This window comes from Ranitomeya imitator, chromosome 6 (assembly GCF_032444005.1).
Source record: "Ranitomeya imitator isolate aRanImi1 chromosome 6, aRanImi1.pri, whole genome shotgun sequence".
In the NCBI taxonomy this organism is placed as follows: domain Eukaryota; kingdom Metazoa; phylum Chordata; class Amphibia; order Anura; family Dendrobatidae; genus Ranitomeya; species Ranitomeya imitator.
The window spans coordinates 90,082,559-90,105,426 of record NC_091287.1 but is presented as its reverse complement, the minus strand read 5'-3'; the positions used below and the strand labels follow the sequence as shown (position 1 = coordinate 90,105,426).

Genomic DNA, 22,868 nt, shown 5'->3' with positions numbered 1-22,868 from the left:
CCGGCTGTAGACAAGGATATTCAGATCACGGCCACGTACTGGATCAGATCTGTGATCCCGGCTGTAGACAAGGATATTCAGATCACGGCCACGTACTGGATCAGATCTGTGATCCCGGCTGTAGACAAGGATATTCAGATCACGGCCACGTACTGGATCAGATCTGTGATCCCGGCTGTAGACAAGGATATTCAGATCACGGCCACGTACTGGATCAGATCTGTGATCCCGGCTGTAGACAAGGATATTCAGATCACGGCCACGTACTGGATCAGATCTGTGATCCCGGCTGTAGACAAGGATATTCAGATCACGGCCACGTACTGGATCAGATCTGTGATCCCGGCTGTAGACAAGGATATTCAGATCACGGCCACGTACTGGATCAGATCTGTGATCCCGGCTGTAGACAAGGATATTCAGATCACGGCCACGTACTGGATCAGATCTGTGATCCCGGCTGTAGACAAGGATATTCAGATCACGGCTACATACTGGATCAGATCTGTGATCCCGGCTGTAGACTTGCACTCCATGTATATATTCCGCTACAACATGTGAAGACACCCCGGCTGATTCTCGGCACGTTGCCCTACGTGATGCAGACCTGTACATTCTCACAGAGAATCTTATTTATTACAAAGGAAAATCTGCAGCTAAATTCCACAAGGAAATCGACACTGAAATCTAACTTACAGGGGGCGTCCTATGACGATAATTTAGCACGGGTCCATTTTCTCTGCAGTGGATGAGCTTTATGCCATGTAATGACCCTGTAGATTAGCGCTCACATTGCACTGAGAATGGTATGTCCTGACATCAGGTACATGCTGCTCTCCATTGTATCAGTGCGGTAATGTGATGGAGCCTGCACAGATAACAGTAAATACACGAACGTCCATCAAACAATGGACGACAAGAAGCCCCAGTCCCCGTCCCATAATCCCGCCTCCCCCACGGACAGACATAGACCGGTCCTGTAGCGTTAGGGCGTAGCCTTATTCACAGAGCAGCCAGCGCTGTTTGCATGCCGCAGCCTCCATTTCCGTGCGAGTTCTTACGTAAACGGCGCGGCTCCTGCTATGCTGGGAAAGATATTAGAACCGCAGACGTGAGAATGACAGCGGTAGGACACGCCCACTGCCCTAGCCTCCGCTCGCTATTGGCTGTGCAGGCACAAGATATGGCCGCTTATGGGCGTGACTAACCGTCGGCTAGGGAAAGTTCTAGAAGAAGGTCTGTCCGGGCGCCATTAAGCGCAGAGCCGTCGCTGGGGAGAGGCGGACTCGTCGCTTCATCGCATAATTTATTTTCTTTTTATTTATCTCCGCTTCTGTGTGTGTGGGCCGCCATGGAGGTGAGTTATGGGGCTCCGCCGGGTTTTCCGTTACTACCCTCAGGGCTGCTGTGAGATACCGGGGTGAGAGCGGTCGTGACGCCGCAGGTAGTGGCTGGTGCTACACCGGCTCCGCTTGTCCCTCCTCGGTCGCCATCTTGTCTCCTCAGCCCCGTGATGGCGGCCGCCCGCCCGTCGCGTTGTGCTCGGCTGTTCCCGGTCTCCTCAGCCTCTCCTGACAGGAATTCGCTGTATAATTTGCCCATTATTATTATTATTTATAGCACGCGGGGCCTTGTTTATTCTGTGTTGTTTTGCAGAGGGAGAAGGAGCAGTTCCGTAAGTTGTTCATCGGGGGCCTGAGCTTCGAGACCACCGAGGAGAGTCTGCGGACGTACTACGAGCAATGGGGGAAGCTGACGGACTGCGTGGTAAGCGGAGCAGCCTGCCGGGGTGGGAGGCAGCCAGGCCAACAATGAAGGAGCGTTCTGGGCCCACAGTGACCTTCATCAGTAAGGCTACGTTCACACTAGCGTTCGGCGCGCTAGCGTCGGGCGACGCACGCGTCATGCGCCCCTATGTTTAACATGGGGACGCATGCGTCTTTGCTAGTTGCGTTTTCCGACACGTGCGTCTTTTTTTACGCTAGCGTCGGACCAAGAAAACGCAACAAGTTGCATTTTTCTTGCGTCCGATTTTCGTCAATAAACGACGCACGCGTCGAAAAACGCAGCGTGTTTCGGTGCGTTGTGCGTCGCCGACGCAGCGGCGCACAACGCTAGTGTGAACGTAGCCTAACAGCAGTGTGCACAGGGTACAGGCAGGATCAGCAGCTCAGCCTGCACAAAATAAGATATCTGCTTACAGGATTTACATGGAATAGGATACTACTTGAGTGCCGTAATTACCAATTTTGATGGGGGTGGTAGTGATGGCTGTGGTTGGCCCTGGCTGTCGCTACTGGCCGGCGTCAGACACTTTGTATTATTGTGTCTGGGGTAGAAACGCTCTTTTGTTGTTTTTACAATACTTAGATGTAAAACCACTCATTGGTGCCATTTTCATCCACCCTGTATCCCGGTGTCAGATGGCCATAGCCCCGATAAGCCAAACCACGACTCTTGACTCCCCAATTTCCCTGACTTCTGACTCCAATTCACAGCTCTGGTCACTACTGAGCATGTACACAGACTCATCTCCACTAAAAGCCCAGATCCTTAGATCAGGAACAGAATAGACATTTATAGGACATTTCATAGCTTTACCAAATTATGAAAACATTTACAGCACATCCTGCAGTGTACTACTGAATCCAATTTATTATATGTTTTATGATTCGGTCCATTTAATACCTATTCTGCCGCTACAGCCCTGGGCACCTGACTGCTGCCAGCTTTCTCCAGTAGATCAGTCCATGCATGCCCAGCACATAATACCGTACTTTCCCTGCAGAGGGAGCTGCAGATTTCTCTGACCTGCTGCTCAGTCCCCTTCCTATAACTGCAGCTTGTTTCCTCTCGCCTGTGCTTTGCTTTTCGGCAGATGCTTTCCTGTACATAATCCTCTGGTGTTACGTTTATTCCTGTTTATATGGTGCACGGGGTGTAAATGTAACACAATATAATGTAAGCTTGAAAATCCTCAGCATCCTGTTATTTCCACTGGTCCTTGTGTTTGCAGTGTTACTTAGGCTACGTTCACATTAGCGTTGTGCGGGGCAGCGTCGGGCGCAGCCGCGGCGATGCATGCGTCATGCGCCCCTATATTTAACATTGGGGGGGGGCGCATGGTCATGCGATGTCTTGCGTTTTGTGACGCATGCGTCATTTTGGCGCAACTGTCAGGGCGCAGAGGACCCTGCATGATGCAGTTTTTTCTACGCCAAAAATCATGCAAAAATGAACACATGCGTCACAAAAAGCTGCGTTGTGCATTGCGTCGCCGACACAGCACCGCACAACGCTAATGTGAACGTAGCCTTATGTCTTGCATATGCATTGTAAATTCTGCACGTGGTGTATGAGAATAGTGACTTGTTACTGTGTCGCACGTGCTTTTATTTTAAGGTCAAGTTCACATCACGTTTAGCATATAATGCCTCTCAGTGAAGACTGAAACTCCCTCAACTTGGTCTTCTCTCGGCTTTGCTCAGTGGCTGATTTCACAAACTCCCCTCCCCCGCTTTCTGACCACAACCTTCTTTCATTCTGTCAAGAACTGCCAAGAGTGCAGGCCCCAACCACGGATCTCCGCTCTGACGATCTGGCCAATTACTTAAAATAAAAAATTGACCATATCAGACAGGAAATTATCTCCCAATCCCTTCATACCATGCACTGTCCTTCCTCCCTCACTGCATGTAGTTCACTCTCTGACTTTAAACCAGCCACAGAAGAAGTAATCGGGCTCCTTGCATCTTCTCGCCCGACCACTTGCACTAGTGACCCCATTCCGTCACATCTCCTCCAGTCCCTTTCCCCTGCTGTCACCTCCCACCAAAAAAAAAAAAAAATCCTCCTCTTTCTTCCCGTAGCTTTCCCTCATTTAAACATGCCATCATACATTCATTACTTAAAAAAACCATCCCTCGGACCAAAACTGGCCGCTATCTATAGACCTGTCTAATCTTCCCTTCATCTCTAAACTCCTCCTGGTCTTAAGGCCCCTTCACATCAAGCGACGCTGCAGCGATACCGACAACGATCCGGATCACTGCAGCGTCGCTGTTTGGTCGCTGGAGAGCTGTCACACAGACCGCTCTCCAGCGACCAACGATGCCGGTAACCAGGGTAAACATCGGGTAACTAAGCGCAGGGCCGCGCTTAGTAACCCGATGTTTACCCTGGTTACCATGCTAAAAGTAAAAAAAAACAAACACTAGATACTTACCTACCGCTGTCTGTCCTCCAGCGCTGCGCTCTGCTTCTCTGCTCTCCTCCTGTACTGGCTGTGAGCCGGAAAGCAGAGCGGTGACGTCACCGCTCTGCTTTCCGGCTCCCAGCCAGTACAGGAGGAGTGCAGAGCACAGCGCTGGAGGACAGACAGCGTTAGGTAAGTATCTAGTGTTTTTTTTTTTTTTTTTTTACTTTTAGCATGGTATCCAGGGTAAACATCGGGTTACTAAGCGCGGCCCTGCGCTTAGTTACCCGATGTTTACCCTGGTTACCAGTGAAGACATCGCTGGATCGGTGTCACACACGCCGATCCAGCGATGTCAGCAGGAGTCCAGCGACGAAATAAAGTTCTGGACTTTATTCAGCGACCAACGATCTCCCAGCAGGGGCCTGATCGTTGGTCGCTGTCACACATAACGATTTCATTAACGATATCGTTGCTACGTCACAAATAGCAACGATATCGTTAACAATATCGTTATGTGTGAAGGTACCTTTACCCGCTATCTCTCAGATAACTCTCTTCTCAACCCTCTTCAATCTGATTTCTGCTCTTTACACTACTGAAACTGCCCTCACTAAAGTCTCTAATGATCTACTAACAGCTAAATCTAATGGTCACTACTCCATGCTAATTCTCTTGGATCTCTCCGCAGCATTCAACACTGGATCAGCTCCTCCTCGCTATGCTCCGCTCCATCGGCCTCAAGGACACCGTTCTCCTATCTCTCTGAACGCTCTTTCACTGTATCGTTTGCTGGTTCCTCTTCCTCTCACCTTCCCCTAACTGTTGGGGTTCCTCAAGGTTCAGTCCTAGGCCCCCTCCTCTTCTTTGTATACTGCCCCTATTGGACAAACAATCAGTAGATTTGGTTTCCAGTACCATCTCTATGTTGATGACACCCAGTTATACACTTCTTCTCCTGACATTATGCCTGCCTTTTTAGAAAACACCAGTGATTGTCTTACCGCTGTCTCTAACATCATGTCCTCCCTCTATCTGAAACTGAACCTGTCAAAAACTGAACTCCTCGTGTTTTCTCTCTACTAACCTACCTTTGCCTGACATTGCCATCTCCATGTGTGGTTCCACCATTACTCCCAAGCAACATGCCCGCTGCCTTGGGGTCACAATTGATTCTGAGCTTTCATTCACCCCCCACATCCGATCACTGGCACGCTGTTCTTATCTGCATTATATCTGGAATTCAACCTTTTGTTACTTTTGACTTTGCAAAAACTCTTAGGCTATGTGCACACGTTGCGGATTTTGCTGCGGATCCACAGCAGTTTCCCATGAGTTTACAGTACGATGTAAACCTATGGAAAACAGAAAACGCTGTGCCCATGCTGTGGAAAAAAAAACGTGCGGAAATGCAGCGGTTTACATTCCGCAGCATGTCAATTTTGTGCGGATTCCGCAACGGTTTACACCTGCTCCACAATAAGAATCTGCAGGTGTAAAACCGCAGGGGAATCCGCACAAAAAACGCAAAAACAGCGGTAAAACACAGTGCCTTTTACCTGCGGATTTCTAAAATCTGCTGCGGAAAAATCTGCAGAGGTTCATTCTAAGTGTGCACATACCCTTACTGTTTCTCTTATTCATTCATGTCTTGACTATTGTAACTCTCTCTTAATAGTCCTCCCTCTTACCAAACTCTCCCCTCTCCAGTCTGTCCTGAATGTTGCAGCCAGGGTCATATTCCTCACCAATCATTACACCGATGCCTCTACTTTGTGCCAGTCATTACACTGGTTACCCATCCACTCCAGAATCAAGTAGAAACTTATTACCCTCATCCACAAAGCACTCCATGGCTCAGCACCACCCTACATCTCCTTCTTGGTCTCAGCCTACCACCCTACCTGTGCTCTCCGTTCTTCTAATGACCTGAGGTTAACATACTCAATAATTAGAACCTCCCACTCCTGTCTCCAAGACTTTTCACGTGCTGCACCAATTCTTTGGAATGCACTACCCAGGGTAATACGATTAATCCCCAATCTCCACAGTTTTAAGCGTGCCCTAAAACCGCATTTGTTCAGACTGGCCTACCGCCTCAACACATTAACCTAACTATCCCTGTGTGGCCCATTCAAAAAAACTTAAACCACAATCTGGTTCCTCGCATCATGTTCTCATACACTTTATGCAATTAATAGCCCTCTGTGTCTGTATTGTTAAATGTTTAGGCTGTTAACTGGTTCATGCAGCTTTACATGATCACCCGAGCCTTACACTATGGCTGGTCCGAACAACGAATACAATTGTTACCATCCACCTCTCGTGTTTCCCCTTTTTCCTCATAGTTTGTAAGCTTGCGAGCAGGGCCCTCACTCCTCTTGGTATGTTTTGAATCTGTGTTTATTGTTATGCTGTAATGTCTATTGTCTGTACAAGTCCCCTCTATAATGTAAAGTGCTGCAGAATATGCTGGCGCTATATAAATTTAAATTGTGTGACATGGATGCCTCTGATGAACGCCATACAGTCATCTAAGGGCTTGTGCTTTTTTTGTGCATCAAAATTGCCACACAGTATTGATTCAAATATGCTTATTTTTTGTGCCTTTTGGAATAAAGAATTGCACACTTTCAATAAGCATTAAAATATCAGTTGTCTAAAATAAGAGATTTTATATAGTATAGTTCTTTTTTCTCTCCTATAGGTCATGAGGGACCCTGCAAGCAAAAGATCCAGGGGCTTTGGGTTTGTGACTTTCTCCTCTATGAATGAAGTTGACGCTGCCATGTCCTCCAGGCCCCATTCTATTGACGGAAGAGTTGTGGAGCCCAAGCGAGCTGTAGCAAGAGAGGTAATTTCATGTTTACATCTTCTGATGTCATGATGTCTCCTCTTGCGTCTATTTTGTCTCACTTAGGTTCTCTTTCCCAGGAATCTGCGAAACCCGGAGCCCATGTTACAGTTAAGAAGCTCTTTGTTGGCGGTATCAAGGAAGACACTGATGAACATCACCTCAGGGAATATTTTGAAGAATATGGAAAAATTGATAGCATTGAAGTTATCACAGATAAACAATCTGGCAAAAAGAGAGGCTTTGGCTTTGTGACATTCGATGACCATGATCCTGTGGATAAAATTGTCTGTGAGTGTCTTATTCTTTGCTTTTATGTTATTGTCTCGAAGATGCTATCAATAAAGCTAAATGGAATCTCTTGTAGTGCAAAAGTATCACACCATAAACGGACACAATGCAGAAGTCAGGAAGGCATTATCAAGGCAAGAAATGCATGAAGTACAGAGCACTAGGAGCAGCAGGGGAGGTATGCATCTAGCCATTATGTGCAGGTTTACAGTCTTCAGGCTTATGAAGCACATTCTGAATGTATACTTATGTTGTAGGTAACTTTGGTTTTGGTGACTCCCGTGGTGGTGGCGGCGGTGGAAACTTTGGCTCAGGGCCTGGCAGCAACTTCAGAGGAGGTTCTGGTACGTCACATCATATTATTTACGATTATAGACATGTTTATAGCGCAGACAATGCATTTGAAGTCTCTCCAAACTAAAGAATATTTTGAAATCTTCCTAAAGCATTGCGTCATGAAAATGTATGTTGAAACGGGTGATACTAGCTCCTTTTACATGGAGACTATACATAATTTAGCATTGAATGGAAATTTAATAATTGCCAAACTTTAACACCGTCACTCTTTTCCTCTGATAGATGGCTATGGCGGTGGTCGTGGATATGGTGACGGTTACAATGGATACGGTGGTGGTGGTGGTGGTGGTCAAGGAGGTAAGTTGTTGTTTTTTTTTTTTTTTTTTTTTTTTTCTTCCCTGTTGCTGAATTCTTAAATTTTAAACACTTCCCAAATTCTTGTATGCTCTTTATGAACTGTAAATTAAATGGCAAGGACTTGTAAGTTCTAAAAAAATCGGAAAAACTGTTTCAAAATCAATATTTGATATAGTCCTTGGCAGTAAATCTACACTTCCAAGTGTGGAGCTATAAGCCTGATATGTGTACACACGCTTGTACAAATGCTCTTACCTACTGTACTGTATATTAATGTGACAGGTTTTTCTGAAATTCCTGCAAGTGCTCCAGTGACCTGGCTTGGCTTTGATTTGACATTAAAGGGACTCTGTCACCTGAATTTGGCGGGACTGGTTTTGGGTCATATGGGCGGAGTTTTCGGGTGTTTGATTCACCCTTTCCTTACCTGCTGGCTGCATGCTGGCTGCAATATTGGATTGAAGTTCATTCTATGTCCTCCGTAGTACATGCCTGCGCAAAGCAATCTTGCCTTGTGCAGGCATGTACTACGGAGGACAGAGAATGAACTTCAATCCAATATTGCAGCCAGCAAGTAAGGAAAGGGTGTATCAAACACCCGAAAACTCCGCCCATATGACCCAAAACCAGTCCCGCCAAATTCAGGTGACAGGTTCCCTTTAAGGACAGGAATTTCTTCTAAATCTAGTCATAATAGTATCAGAATTTTCTGCTGCAAAACTGTAGCTTTCTACAACATAAACTAGCAGCAGGTCACAGTGTCCTATAAATAAATGTTTGTTGGCTCTGCGCTTAACTCAGTGCAGTAAGAAGATTGTTGTATTGTGTTACTGACATTGTATTTACATTCATTCAGGTGGAAACTTTGGTGGCGGACAAGGTTATGGTGGTGGACGAGGTGGATATGGTGGTGGTGGTGGCGGCCCTGGCTATGGAAATCAAGGTGGTGGCTATGGCGGTGGATATGACAACTATGGTGGAGGTAATGTGGTGACTTCAGTGATAAAGGGACACTAAGCATGGAAAATGCACACAATGAGCCATTTCTGTGATCTTTGGCTTTAATTGAAAAAATAAAATGATGCGTAAAAAAAAAAAAAAAAAAAAATCTTGTTGTTCAGAGATGGTCCTCCCTCCTTACTGCCCCTTGTCAGAAAACTAGCTGCAGCGATAGCTGCCTCTATCTTACTGCAGTAGATAATTAAGCCCAGACTCAAAGATGGGGAATAAACCCCTGCAGGATCTAGTCTACAAGCCTTTGTGTTGGGACCGTGCAGACCGTTTAGGGGGTCAAAACTATCCCTTATAATTTCTCTGCAAAGTCAACTTTGCTGACAACTCGCTTGTCACCTTAGGAAACTACGGTGGTGGTGGTGGTGGTGGAGGAAACTACAATGACTTTGGAAACTACAACCAGCAGTCATCAAACTATGGCCCAATGAAAAGCGGAGGTAACTTCGGAGGCAGCAGGAACATGGGAGGACCATATGGTGGTGGTGGTAAGCTACAAATACTTGTGATTGCCACTTGTGTGACAATACCTAAAAGAAAAAACAGGGATTTGGGGATGTTTCCTAAATTTTGTAACTGGAAATGTATTAGATGTGTTACCCTAAAATAGTCATTGGATTTCTGTGTATGAGTATTTGAATTATTTTTCCTAGGAAACTATGGTCCTGGAAGTGGAGGTGGAGGTGGAGGCAGCAGCGGTGGATATGGAGGAGGGAGAAATCGCTACTAATTTCCAGTCAAGACCTTCTGGGTGAGTGAGGTTTCTAACTGGGCACAGTAGCTGTAATTGAATTTTGTTCATATAAACACATTTGGTTAGCTACAGGCTAAGCTTATCAGGATAGTATTGTCTTTTAACTGGCTAGATGGATCATATCATAACCTATTCTTTTTACTCTTTACTTCTGTTGAAACAGGCTTCACTGTATAAATAGGAGAGGATGAGAGCCCAGAGGTAACGCAGCTGCAGGTTATCGAGATTACAAAGTTTAAGGAGTCATTATCTCAGTCATGCATAGAACATGCAGTGATATGACAGAAGACACCAGAGCAGATGCAGAGAGCCATTTTGTGAATGGATTGGAATATATTTAAGTACTTTACCTTACAATGGAGGAAGGACTGTAAAATACGCCTTTTTGAGTCAGTTTACTAGGTTTTTAATTGTTTCTTTGTAGTGGTCTTTGTAAAGAGTGCAGCAGCATTCCTTTTTGATAATGTTAAATTTTTAAGTTCCAGGTAACGTGAACCTTTTTTTAAGATTTCTGAACAGTTCAAAACTAGCCAGGATCATGGTGTAATATGAGACTTTTTATTTTTCCTTTAAACTTTCAGTGTGTGTGTGTGTAGTTAAGCTGTTGTACACTTTCATTTAATAAAATAATTCGAAAGGAAATCTTGTCTCTAGATGTATGCCTTTGTCATGCCACAAGGAAAGGAATAGCCATGAGTATCGTGTTACCATACTGTTCAGTGTTTGTGTTCTGCAAGTCTTAAGGAGAAAAGTATTTAGATAACAAAGGGGATCTCTGCAAAGAGAAGCTCCTGTTCAGATCTTTTAGATGCAGCTGCTTCTTCCGTGGCAAGTAAAAGGCGGTATTTCCAGCGAGGTACTCAACCCAGAGACACAGGTCTAGTAGAAGAGAAGCCTTGAACGACTTCTAAGTTCAGTTGTTATACACTGAGCTAAAGTCCTGGAAAAAAAGTTTGTGCTACACTAGATTAAGGATGTCTGCGAAAGCTGAGGGGGTAGAGCAAAGTAGTGCTAAGCTTCAGTTAAACCTCTGTAGGTAAGATCCTATTTTCTTTTATTCAAAGAGATGATTGAGTTTACAGTTTAGCTAATGAATTGGCTTTTAACCATTAATTTGTCATTTTTTTTTAAAGTCCAACATAACCATTTGCAAGATTCTTAGTACGGTTTTTCTTTTGCTGGAATTCTAGCAGTGACTTGAAAAATGGACAAGCAGTCTGACATAGGCTGACGTACGTCGCAACCAGTGAAATGGTATACATGTGAATGCAGCCCAAACCTCTGGAATTCTTACAGGTAAATTTTCTCGGCATGCTGTGCTGTGTGTTCATGTGCCCTGACCTTGCTTTTGATCTACACTTTTAAGTTAGGCCTCTTTCACATTTACATCGGTACGGGGTCATCGCAAACCGTTGGCCCGACGTACCTTGTGCAAATAGTGCACAACGTGGGCAGCAGATGCAGTTTTCAGACGCATCCGCTGCCCATTACAAGTTCCGAGGAGGAGAGGGCGGAGTTCTGGCCGCGCATGCACGGTTAGAAATGGCGGTTCCGACGGACGAAAAAACGTTACATTGAACGTTTTTTTTTTTCGTCACAACTGGCTGCAAAATCAAGACGCATCCGTTGCATGACGGATGCGATGTGTGGCAATACGTGGCTAATGCAAGTCTATGGAGAAAATACGCATACTGTGGGCAACTTTGCAGGATGCGTCTTTTTTTTTTTTTCTCTCCAAAACGACGCATTGCGACGTTGGCCAAACAACGGAAGTGTGAAAGAGGCCTTAGGTGTGCATGATTTCAGATGGCCTCTGCCTTTAACCCCTTCAAGTCACGGCCCTTTTTCGTTTTTGCGTTTTCGTTTTTCACTTCCCTCCTTCCCAGAGCCATAACTTTTTTATTTTTCCGTCAATATGGTCATGTGAGGGCTTATTTTTTGCGGGACGAGTTGTACTTTTGAACGACACCATTGGTTTTACCATGTCTTTTACTTGAAAACGGGAAAAAAAAATTCCAAATGCGGTGAAATTGCAAAAAAAGTGCAATCCCACTCTTGTTTTTTGTTTGGCTTTTTTGCTAGGTTCATTAAATGCTAAAACTAACATGCCTTTGTGATTTTCTAGGTCATTACAAGTTCACAAAACCTAACATGTCTAGGTTTTTTTTTTTTATCCAAGTGGTGAATAAAAAATTCAAAACTTTGCTAAAAAAAAGTGCCATTTTCCGATACCCGAAGCGTCTCCATTTTTCGTGATCTGGGGTCGGGTGAGGGCTTATTTTTTGCGTGCCGAGCTGACGTTTTTAATGATACCATTTCGGTGCAGATACGTTCTTTTGATCGCCCGTTATTGCATTTTAATGCAATGTCGCGGCGACCAAAACGTAATTCTAACGTTTCGATTTTTTTTTTTCTGGCTACGCTGTTTAGCGATCAGGTTAATGCTTTTTCTTGATCGGGCGATTCTGAACGCGGCGATACCAAATACGTGTAGGTGTTTTTTGTTTTTTTTTGTTTTTAGGATGGGGCGAAAGGGGGTGATTTAAACTTTATAATTTTGTCATATTTTTAAAAGCCTTTTTTTTTTTTTTTTTTTACTTGTGCCATGCTTCAATAGGAGGCTAGAAGCTGGCATAGCCTGATCGGCTCTGCTACATAGCAGCGATCGGCTCTGCTACATAGCAGCGATCATCAGATCGCTGCTATGTAGCTGAAATGCAGGTGTGCTGTTAGCGCCGACCACAGGGGGGCGCTCACAGCAGGCCGGCATCAGTAACCATAGAGGTCTCAAGGACCTCTATGGTTACCATCCTGATGCATGGCCTACCCCCGATCATGTGATGGGGGTCGGCTATGACATTTCCGCCCGTCCGGAAGCGCCGGTTAAATGCCGCTGTCTGCGTTTGACAGCGGCATTTAACAGGTTAATAGCGGCGGGTGAATAGCGATTTCACCTGCCGCTACTGCGCGCACATGTCAGCTGTACAAAACAGCTGACATGTCGCGACTTTGATGTGGGCTCACCGCCGGAGCCCACATCAAAGGGGGTGACATGGTATGCGCAGTAATAGTACGGCGCATGTCGTGAAAGGGTTAAAGCCTCCTATAACACAGGCTGGGCTTCTTGAGACACTACTGTGGTTTAGCTGAAGACTTCCTTCTTGGTGTAACATTAAGCATGCTGAAGACTACTGCTTACATATAAAATAATGGAAACCTTAAAGAGCCACTCCTGTATTCTGTTTTTATTGCAACCCTGGAGTGGTGCTACTAATCTAAAGTGTAAAACTAGGGGCAGGTAACTTATCAGGCAGTCTGCATCTTTTATCAGCAGTTTGTGACCTGCGTGCTGGGCAATCCGAAAGTCATAACTCAATATAACTGAGAACCAGCAGACTTGCATTGGGAACTTGTGACCGTTACTTCTAAGGCTTTTGAACTCTCCTTCCTCTGCTCTGGCACGGAGTCTGCCCCTTCTCCCAGGGTCTGTTATTGTCAAGAGCTCTGCAGACAATAACTTATCTCTGCAACAGCCAGAGTTGATGGCATGAGCTGCTGAGCCCAGCTATTGTCTGTACGACTGTCGACGTGACGCCAGAGCTGCATACAATAAGATACCATGAGCAGCCGTGGAGCTGAGGAAGGTAAGTGAGTTTGTCACCACAGTAACCCTTGTTTGCAGTTGGCCACTGGATAAAAGGAAAAGGCTTGTTAAATATTTACAATCTTGAAATATTTAAACTTTACCATATTTTTCGGACTATAAGGCACATCCCAAATTTTCAGGATGGGAAAAAATTAATGCATCAAATGGGGGTCCGTCTTGCAGTCCTGAATTCAACTTACCTTGGAGGGGTCAGCAGCACTGGTGGAGCCGAGTCACAGGGGGTGTTTAGTGGTCTGGCGATGTTATGACCCTGACTGGTGAGGCAGGTTTGGTGGTGTGGGGGCTTCACCAACATCTTGTGAAAGCCTGGAGCCCCCGCACATCCATTCCTGCGATGCAGTTATCTCCTGAAAACCCCATCCCAAGAATGGTGCTACAGGTTTGGTGGTGTGGGGACTTCAGTGACGTTTTTGTGAAACACCGGAGCCCCTGCACTTCCATTGCCTTGATGCTGTGGCCTCCAGGAAAAGGCCGCCAGACGGAGGTGGCGCATGTGCATATAGAGATCATTGCAGAGATCTCAATCTGCATGTGCTGCTTCCGGTGGCCATTTTCCTGGAGGCCACGACATCAAGGCAATGGAAGTGCAGGTGCTCCGGGCTTTCCCGATGCGGCAGGTTCGGTGACATCGGGGTGGGAGTGAGATCATCACCCTGCAGTGTCAGACCACCATAAGAACTCGCCCGATTCCTGCTGCCACCTCGCTTATTGTAAGTATGTTACATTCTGACTAAGATGCACCTGTTTTCTGCAAAATATGAGGGGGGGGTGGAGTGGTTCTTATAGTCTGAAAAATATGGTATATTGCACATTAAGAGTAAGACTTGAAACTGTTTAAGAAACCCTCCAATCTAAATTTGTATTTTCTTAATATATTGCAGTCATCATATTATGTAGCACTGTGTACTTACAACTGCTCATTGTGCCCTTCTACCCAGCTAATTCTTCTTTTCTATTAGGTCTATGACGTCATGTGCCTAAAAACTGACTAGCCGACTCCTTCTAAGCTCTAGGTAGAAACAGGAGGTACATTTTCACTGTAGGAGTCGGTCACTGCAGAAGTCCCATTCAGATGGGAGGAGGGAGAAGCTGGGTCAGGAAGTGAAGAGGTGAATGATCAGTGCTGGGACAAGAGACTTCCTGTTTCTACACAGCAGATAAAAGAAGAATTTATTGGGTAGAAAGGCAAAATGTGCAATTGTAAAGTACACAGTGCTATATAAGATGAACGACAATATATGAAGACAATAAAAACTTTAAAGGAGTGCTTCTTTAAGATGGGCACATTACACTTTGTTCTCATGTTGCTCAAAATATTTGTAGTGGAAGAATCAAAAGTATTACATGTCATTTGGCAGTACACCATAAACCCCCTGCCTCGGTTCAGATGCAAAAATCGCACAAGACTTCTGGTGTCCCAGCAAGTTATACAAACTGAGGTTATATTGTACTGGGCTAAAGGCAGTTCTCTGAAAGAAGGAACATTTATTGCAGTTTATTACAGATTTTATGATTGTGGATGTGATAGTACTTGTGGTCTAAACCCCCCAAGTCTGCCAATATAACACAATATTATGTTCTTTGTCTAGCAGGTAACAAGGTTGAAGATCTGAAAGGGAATGCAAATAACAGATTTGACCTATTTATGTCAATGTAACAGAAGAAACATGCCATCATGAAACATTGTGCATACATAATTTTTATAGCTGTGAAAGATTTTTAAATAAAGAATTTTATATTTTCCTTACAGATGGAGTAAGTGTTTTTTTTGTTTTTTTTTTTACACATGGTAAATTCAGTATTGCCAAATCTTACTTCCTTTGCCATATTTAGGTTGTCTAGCAAACCATGCAAGGATATCGCTATTCAAGGAGCCATTTGTATGGAAGTGATGTCTTAAAACTACAAAAAAAAGTTGAATAAAAGCACACAAAAATAATCCCAGTAATGGCACAAAATATTGTATCATTTTTACTACTAGTAAAACTGCGAATGAAGATTGTCTCCTGCGATCATTTACTCCCCCTCCATACCCTGTTTTGCTGCATTCAAATTTCATCCCTAGGCCAGTTTTTTTTTTTTTTTTTTTTTTTTTTTTTTTTTTGTGTGCAAATACCCCATATGTGGGGGAATGCTTCTGTTTGGGCGCACGGCATGACTTGGAAGGAAGGGAAGGTGCGCCATCTGACTTTCAATGCTAAATTTGATGGAATAATTAGCAGATGCCATGTCAAATCCCCACCCCCACCCCCCTCCTCCTCCAGTAATCCGGTACCTACCGCTACTGCCTGGGTAGGAGATCTTCGTGAACGTACCCTGATGCAGTTTTTTCCTATGTTTACTTCCTTAGGGGAAAAAATGCGCTGGTAAGGTAAAAAACGAGTGCGCACTATGCGCTTGCCCTTTGTCAGTCGTGTGTGCGGCAGACTGTAGGGTATAGATTGATGGGAACACTGTATAGCGGTAGCACCAGTTGAGTTACATAGCCTTTTTCTCTGCTCCCATAGGTGGCGGAAGAGTCTCCTGATTTTACGTCAAACCTTAGGGAGATTATCAGAAAGGAAGTGAAAGATTCCCTGAAATCCCTGTCCCAGGGGGAGCCTTCCAAAAGAAGGGAGCCTAGCGCTTCGGATTCGTCCGCTGGCCCTAGAAGGGAGAATGATTCAGAAACATGTCTCGGCATCCTCTTCAGAAGAGGATTCTAATTATTTTTCCCGCTGGGCAGGCTGATCAAATCAGTTAGATCCACCATGGGGGTGGCTGACGAAAGGCCAGAACTTTCAGCGCAGGACCTAATGTTTGGTGGACTAGACCCAAAAAAGCGTAGGTCATTTCCGCTTAATGACAAGGTTCAGAACCTTATCAAAAGGGAATGGAAAAAGCCAGAGGAAAAAAGGCTCCTTTCCACCGGCCTTTAAACGTAGATATCCCTTTGAGGACCCCCTGGTGAACACATGGGATAAGGGACCAAAATTGGACGCAGCGGTGGCTAAGGCGTCTAAAAAAAAATCATCTATTCCCTTTGACGACATGGCTTCCCTAAAGGATCCTCTCGATAAGGCTGACTCGTTTCTTAAAGGGACATGGGAGATGTCGGCGGGTGCCCTAAGACCTGCAGTAGCTGCGACATGTGCAGCCAGATCAATGATGGTCTGGCTGGATCAACTAGGGTCCAAATTGGAAGAGGGAGTCTCCAGAGAATCTGTTAAAATTCCTGCCAACAATTCAGAATGCCGCTGCCTTTCTCGCGAACGCATCTGCAGATTCTGCAAGAATGGCGGCTAGAGCGGCAGGATTATCAAACGCGACACGCAGGGCCCTATGGCTGAAATGTTGGCCGGGTGACCTTCAATCCAGATCCCGTCTGTGCTCTATCCCATGCGAAGGGGAATACCTGTGCGGTCCAGTCCTAGACGAACTGCTGGAGAAAGCCGGAGACGAGAAGAAGAAATTTCCCAGTCTACCGACTACTTCTTACAGGCGTCCCTTCGCAGGGAAAAGGTTCTTTCGAAGAAGACCAGCTAGAGACCAGAGCAGATGGGACGATAAAAAGAAGAAAGGTACTGGATTTATGTTTAGAGGTGGGGGACGTCACGAGCCATCCCGTGAGGTCAAAAAACCACCCCAATGACTAGTCGCCCCGGTGGGAGGTAGACTATCTGCCTTCTACCCGGCCTAGTCCAAAATTTCCAGTAGCGATTGGATTTTGGGAATAATAGCTACGGATCTGCGGCTAGAGTTCTCTATCCCTCAGAATTTCTTCAGAATTACACCACTCAGGTCCTCTCCAGCAGAACAGGCGGCCCTGGAAACAGAAGTTCACGACCTGCTCAATAAGAATGTCCTATCAGAGGTTCCAGAAGGAGAACAGGGTAGAGGATTCTACTCCCCTCTATTCCTGATACGTAAACCTGACGGCTCCTTCAGAACAATTATTAACCTTAGGGCTCTTAACAATTTTCTGACTGTACAATCATTTAAAATGGAGACTATTAACACCGCAATAAAGCTACTGTTTAAAAACTGCTTTATGGTAGTATTGGATTTAAAGGACGCCTATTACCATATCCCCATTTATGCAGGACACCAACTATTCCTGAGGGTGGCGGTACGGTTGGATGGGGTAGTCAGACACTTCCAGTATAGGGCCCTTCCCTTTATATCGGTTGCCCCTTGGGTGTTTACCAAGGTAATGGCTGAAGTTATGGCACATCTACATGAGTCTGACATTCTAATAATCCCCTACCTGGACGATCTCCTTATCGTAGGTAAAACGGCGGATCACTGTCTGGAGCAGTTACATAAAGTAATGTCTGCCCTGGAGCGTCTGGGGTGGATGCTAAATGTTAAAAAATCAGGGTTACAGCGGTTTTTTTTTTTTTTTTTTAGCCTGACCCTGGATTCCCAGGTTCAGGAATGCCGTTTGCCTCACGAGAAAATTGATTGTCTGCACCTTCAGGTGCTAAACACCTCTCAAAACCCCCGCCATGTCTCTTAGAAGAGCCATGTCTTTGTTAGGCTCTCTCTCATCCTGTATTCCAGCGGTCCGATGGGCCCAGTATCATACGAGGATACTTCAGGGCGAGGTGCTGTTACAACAAAAAAGGTTGGGGGATGTCTGGAGAGCCTGCTGACCCTATCCCTAGACGCTATTGTATCCCTTGAATGGTGGCTAGACCGAGAGAACCTGTCCACGGGGGTCCCCTGGGAATATAATGTAACTCGTATAGTCATCTCAGACGCTAGCCCTTCTGGATGGGGGGGCTCACATGGGGGATATATTGGTCCAGGGGCTTTAGGATCAGCGGCAGATGGAAATGTCCTCTGGAAATGGGTATTCTCGTACAATCGGGTCATCGTGGCATATATGAACCACCAAGGCGGGACCCGTTCCAAATCCCTAATGTACGTAGCAGATCGTCTGTTCCAGCTAGCAGAGCAACATCTTCTCTCATTGACTGCTCTTCACATAAGAGGAGCAGAAAACACTATGGCGGATTTCTTAAGCCGCAACAAATTGAGGCAGGGAGAGTGGTCCCTGAACGGCTCCATCTTCAACCTCATCGTGGAAAGGTGGGGTCAACCGGAGGTAGATCTGTTTGCCACAAAAGAAAACAGAAAAGTGACACAATTCTGCTCTCTGAACCCCAGAGAAAATCCTCTGTCAGTAGACGCCCTCCTCATAGACTGGAACTTCAGGCTAGCTTACGCCTTTCCTCCCCTGTCTCTACTTCCTCTGGTGGTGAGGAAAATCAGGAAGGACAAGGCCACAGTGATAGTAATTGCCCCATTCTGGCCCAGAAGGACGTGGTTTCCATGCCTAAGGGCTATGTCAATATCCGACCAATGGGTCTTGCCAGACATCCCGAATCTCCTATCCCAGGGCCCAGTCTACCATCCTCGGGCGGTTGGCCTTCATCTGACGGCGTGGATTTTGAGTGGGCGCTGTTAAAAGATAGGGGTTCTCTCCGGGCCTCATTAACACTGCTGAAGAGCAGAAAAATAATCACAAAAATTTGTCAGGATCTGGAAGAGATTTCTTCAGAACTCGGGGGTAATAGCTGGTCAGTCAATACCGATAGACCAGATTTTGGAATTCTTACAGAAGGGATTAGATATGGGGTTATCCCCAAATACTCTTAAAGTACAGGTATCAGCCTTAGGGGGGCCTCTTTGGCTGCAACATTGCTGAGAATTACTGGGTCAGCAAATTCATCAGGGCGACAAAACGGTCTAGGCCAATGGTGAAGAATAGGGTCATGCCATGGGACCTGAACCTAGTCCTCTCAGCCATGACAGAGGCCCCATTTGAGCCAATTTCTTCAGCCTTTATTAAAAATCTATCTCTTAAAGTAGCCTTCCTGGTGGCCCTAACATCTGCGCGTAGGATAGGCGACATCCAGGCATTATCCAGGGTTCCTCCTTACATGCAGCTTAGGGATGATAGTGACACTGTCCCCTGATCCAGCATATCTTGCTAAAGTAGGGTCCAGATTCCACAGAACACAGGAAATACCGTATATACTCGAGTATAAGCCCAAAATTTTGGGCTGAAAGTGCCCCTCTCGGCTTATACGCGAGTCACGGTGGGCGGCAGGATCGGCGGGTGAGGGGGCGAGGGCGCTGAGGCATACTCACCTAGTCCCGGCGATCCTGACGCTCCCCCTGCCCGTCCCACGGTCTTCGGTGCTGCAGTTCTCTTCAGTGGTCACGTGGGACCGCTCATTAGAGAAATGAATACGCGGCTCCACCTCCCATAGGGGTGGAGCCGCATATTCATTTCTCAAATCAGCGGTGCCGGTGACCGCTGATAGAGGAAGAGGCTGCGGCACCGAAGACTGTGTGACAGGCAGAGGGAGCGGGACGCCGGGAGCAGGTAAGTATGTCATATTCACCTGTCCCCGTTCCACACGCCAGGCGCCACTCCATCTTCCCGGCGTCTCCGCTCTGACTGTGCAGGTCAGAGGGCGCGATGACGCATATAGTGTGCGCGGCGCCCTCTGCCTGATCAGTCAGTGCAGAGAGACGCCGGGACCGAACGCTGGGAGCTGCAAGCAAGAGAGGTGAGTATGGCGTTTTTTTTTATTGCAGCAGCAGCAATGGCACAGCTATGGGGCAATACTGAATGGCGCAGAGCACTATATGGCACAGCTATGGGGCAATAATGAACGGCGCAGAGCACTATATGGCAGCTATGGGGCAATAATGAACGGCGCAGAGCACTATATGGCACAGCTATGGGGCAATAATGAACGGTGCAGAGCACTATATGGCACAGCTATGGGGCAATAATGAACGGTGCAGAGCACTATATGGCACAGCTATGGGGCAATAATGAACGGCGCAGAGCACTATATGGCAGCTATGGGGCAATAATGAACGGCGCAGAGCACTATGGCAGCTATGGGGCAATAATGAACGGCGCAGACACTATGTGGCACAGCTATGGGGCAATAATGAATGGTGCAGAGCACTATATGGCACAGCTTTATATGGCACATCTATGGGGCAATAATGAACGGTGCAGAGCACTATATGGCAGAGCTTTATATGGCACATCTATGGGGCAATAATGAACAGTATGGAGCATTATATGTGGCACAGCTTTATATGGAGCATCTTATGGGGCAATAATGAACGGTATGGAGCATCTATTTTTATTTTTGAAATTCACCGGTAGCTGCTGCATTTCCTACCCTAGGCTTATACTCGAGTCAATAAGTTTTCCCAGTTTTTTGTGGCAAAATTAGGGGGGTCGGCTTATACTCGGGTCGGCTTATACTCGAGTATATACGGTAGTTCTTCCATCTTTCTTCCCCAATCCTACTAACGATAAGGAAAGGAAACTACACACTTTAGATGTAAAAAGATGTATCCTGGAATACCTAGCAGTGACTGATCCTTGGAAGATAGATAACGCCCTATTCGTGTCCTATCAGGGTAGTAGGAAAGGTCATAGAGCATCGAAATCTACTTTAGCTAGATGGATCAGGGAGGCTATCTCTCTGGCATACATCTCCAAGGGCAAGCCGGCGCCTTAAGGTCTAAAAGTGCATTCCACTAGAGCTATGGCGGCTTCGTGGGCGGAAAGATTGGAGGTGTCGATTGACCAAATTTGTAAGGCTGCTACTTGGTCTTCTCCAAACACATTCTATAACCACTATAGATTGAACCTGGGTGCCTCTTCTGACCTCTCTTTTGGTGTAAGGATGCTGCAAACCGTAGTCCCTCCCTAGTTAGTTACTCTCTGTAATTCTCTCCGTAGTGCTGTCATGGACGACCGATAAAGTCTTAGTTACTCACCGGTTAATGGTGTTTTTCGGAGTCCATGACAGCACCTGTACATACCCTCCCGTCTTCTTAAGTTCTGGTTGTGCACCTCTTCCTTTGTTTATATAATTCACGGGTAGTGAATGGTTAGTTATTGTATCATTGTTTATTAAGTATGCTATTAACCTTGGTGGTCCTCTTATGCTCTGTAAACCAACTGATGCGTGGGAGAGGTGCCACCCTTATGTATCTGTAGGTTTCCTGTTCCTGAATGGCGGATCCCCTCTCTCCGTAGTGCTGTCATGGACTCCGAAAAACACCGTTAACCGGTGAGTAACTAAGACTTTTCCCACAAAAATCTATTTTAGCTACAAATTTTGTACTTTCACAAGGGCAAAGGGAGAAAATGAACCCGAAGCTTGTTGTGCAAGTTCTCCTGAGTTCATCGATGCTCCATATGTGGTCAAAAACTACTTATGAGGCACAGTGCAAAGCTCAAAAGGGAAGTGGCGGCGTATTAGTGGAGATTCTGCTACACTTGTTTGAGGGTGCCATGTCACATTGGCAGAGCCCCTGAGGTGGCAGAACAGGAGAACACCCCACCCATAAATGACCCCATTTTACCAATGAAACCTCTCACTTAATTCATCTCGGGGTGCAGTGATTATATTGACGCCACAGGTGTGTCACAGACTTTGCCACCATTGGGCAGTGAAGAAAAAATAATTTACATCTTTACTAGTGATGAGCAAGTATACTCATTTTCCCATGCACGCTCGGGTGATTTCCGAATGTTTGTTAGTGTTTGGAGATTGTTTTTGTTGATTCAGCTGCATGATTTACGACTGATAGCTTGAATACGTGTGGATTCCCTAGCAACCAGGCAACCCCCATGTGGTGAAATGTGTATGTATGTATGTATATATATATATATATATATATATGTGTGTATGTATGTGTGTGTGTATATATATATATATATATATATATATATATATTCTCTATGTGTGTAGGGACATCTCTCTAGGGTTATATGTGTGACTAGTGATAATGTAGCATCTGTCCTGAAGGCAAGTCGCACCTAGGTTTTAATAGGTACTTCCTTGGGACGAGTAAGACCTGTCTCCAAATCTCACCAGGCCGTCTGGCTAAGGCTAGGGTCACATTGTGTTAGGGCAGTCCGTTTAGCGCATAGCGCTACGGACTGCGCTAACGCAATGTCCCAAAAGGGATCGTGTATGGCGATCCCGCTAGCGCAGATACCCGATCTGCGCTAGCGAGGGACGGACCTCGGACGCTGCAAGCGGCATCCGCGGTCCGTCCGAAACTAATGGGACATCGCTAGCGCGTGCCGAAAATGACATGCGCTAGAGATCCGTTAGCACATTGCCGTCAATGGGTGCGCTAACGTAACCATTGCATGGCGTTAATTGCGACAATTTGCCATGTAACGGAGTCCGCTAGCGTTAACCCATTAACGCAATGTGAACCTAGCCTTAGGCCAAGAACAAAGGAACACTTGACACCTCTGATTGCTTGGAGGGGAGATGCTAGTTGCGACTTGAGGGTTAGCTATTCCTGGGAACCATCTCACAAGTGTCTCCAGAGGAAAATAATATATATTCATTAGTAGCGTGGCCGTAGCCCAATCAAACAGGCAGTAGTTATGATA

At 45.9% G+C, this 22,868-nt stretch overlaps 1 protein-coding gene and 1 long non-coding RNA gene across 7 annotated transcripts in view; one reads left to right on the top strand and one right to left on the bottom strand.

Moving 5' to 3' along the window:
- The window catches only part of LOC138642006 (uncharacterized), a 37,672-nt gene extending 36,915 nt beyond the window's left edge, over positions 1–757 (bottom strand). Inside the window, exon 1 of the long non-coding RNA XR_011313973.1 lies at positions 697–757. This is a non-coding gene — a long non-coding RNA (uncharacterized lncRNA). The remainder of the gene's footprint in view (positions 1–696) is intronic.
- Positions 758–1,213: 456 nt separating this feature from the next.
- Positions 1,214–15,173, top strand: HNRNPA2B1 (heterogeneous nuclear ribonucleoprotein A2/B1). Of its 6 annotated transcripts, XR_011313972.1 has the most exons (12): positions 1,225–1,357; positions 1,657–1,767; positions 6,903–7,049; positions 7,130–7,340; positions 7,417–7,518; positions 7,598–7,684; positions 7,920–7,994; positions 8,851–8,976; positions 9,350–9,493; positions 9,659–9,756; positions 10,950–11,055; positions 15,016–15,173. XR_011313972.1 is itself a non-coding variant. In XM_069729886.1 (11 exons), exons 1-10 carry the CDS (start codon positions 1,352–1,354, stop codon positions 9,733–9,735), a joined length of 1,086 nt encoding a protein of 361 aa, XP_069585987.1. In that variant the 5' UTR covers positions 1,214–1,351; the 3' UTR covers positions 9,736–9,756; positions 9,923–10,401. The 6 variants fall into 6 exon arrangements, 5 of the variants coding, with proteins under 5 accessions (XP_069585987.1, XP_069585984.1, XP_069585983.1 ...); XM_069729886.1 differs by lacking the exons at positions 10,950–11,055; positions 15,016–15,173 and adding an exon at positions 9,923–10,401 and having other exon boundaries at positions 1,214–1,357; XM_069729883.1 differs by lacking the exon at positions 15,016–15,173 and having other exon boundaries at positions 9,350–9,445.
- The last annotated feature ends 7,695 nt before the right edge of the window (positions 15,174–22,868 follow it).

What these genes read in the sequence shown, in the direction of transcription:
- HNRNPA2B1 (XM_069729886.1), top strand. An exon ending in TGGTGGTGGTGGTCAAGGAG is followed by an intron (nt 7,995 to 8,850) that starts GTAAGTTGTTGT and finishes ACATTCATTCAG; the next exon opens with GTGGAAACTTTGGTGGCGGA. An exon ending in AGGACCATATGGTGGTGGTG is followed by an intron (nt 9,494 to 9,658) that starts GTAAGCTACAAA and finishes TATTTTTCCTAG; the next exon opens with GAAACTATGGTCCTGGAAGT.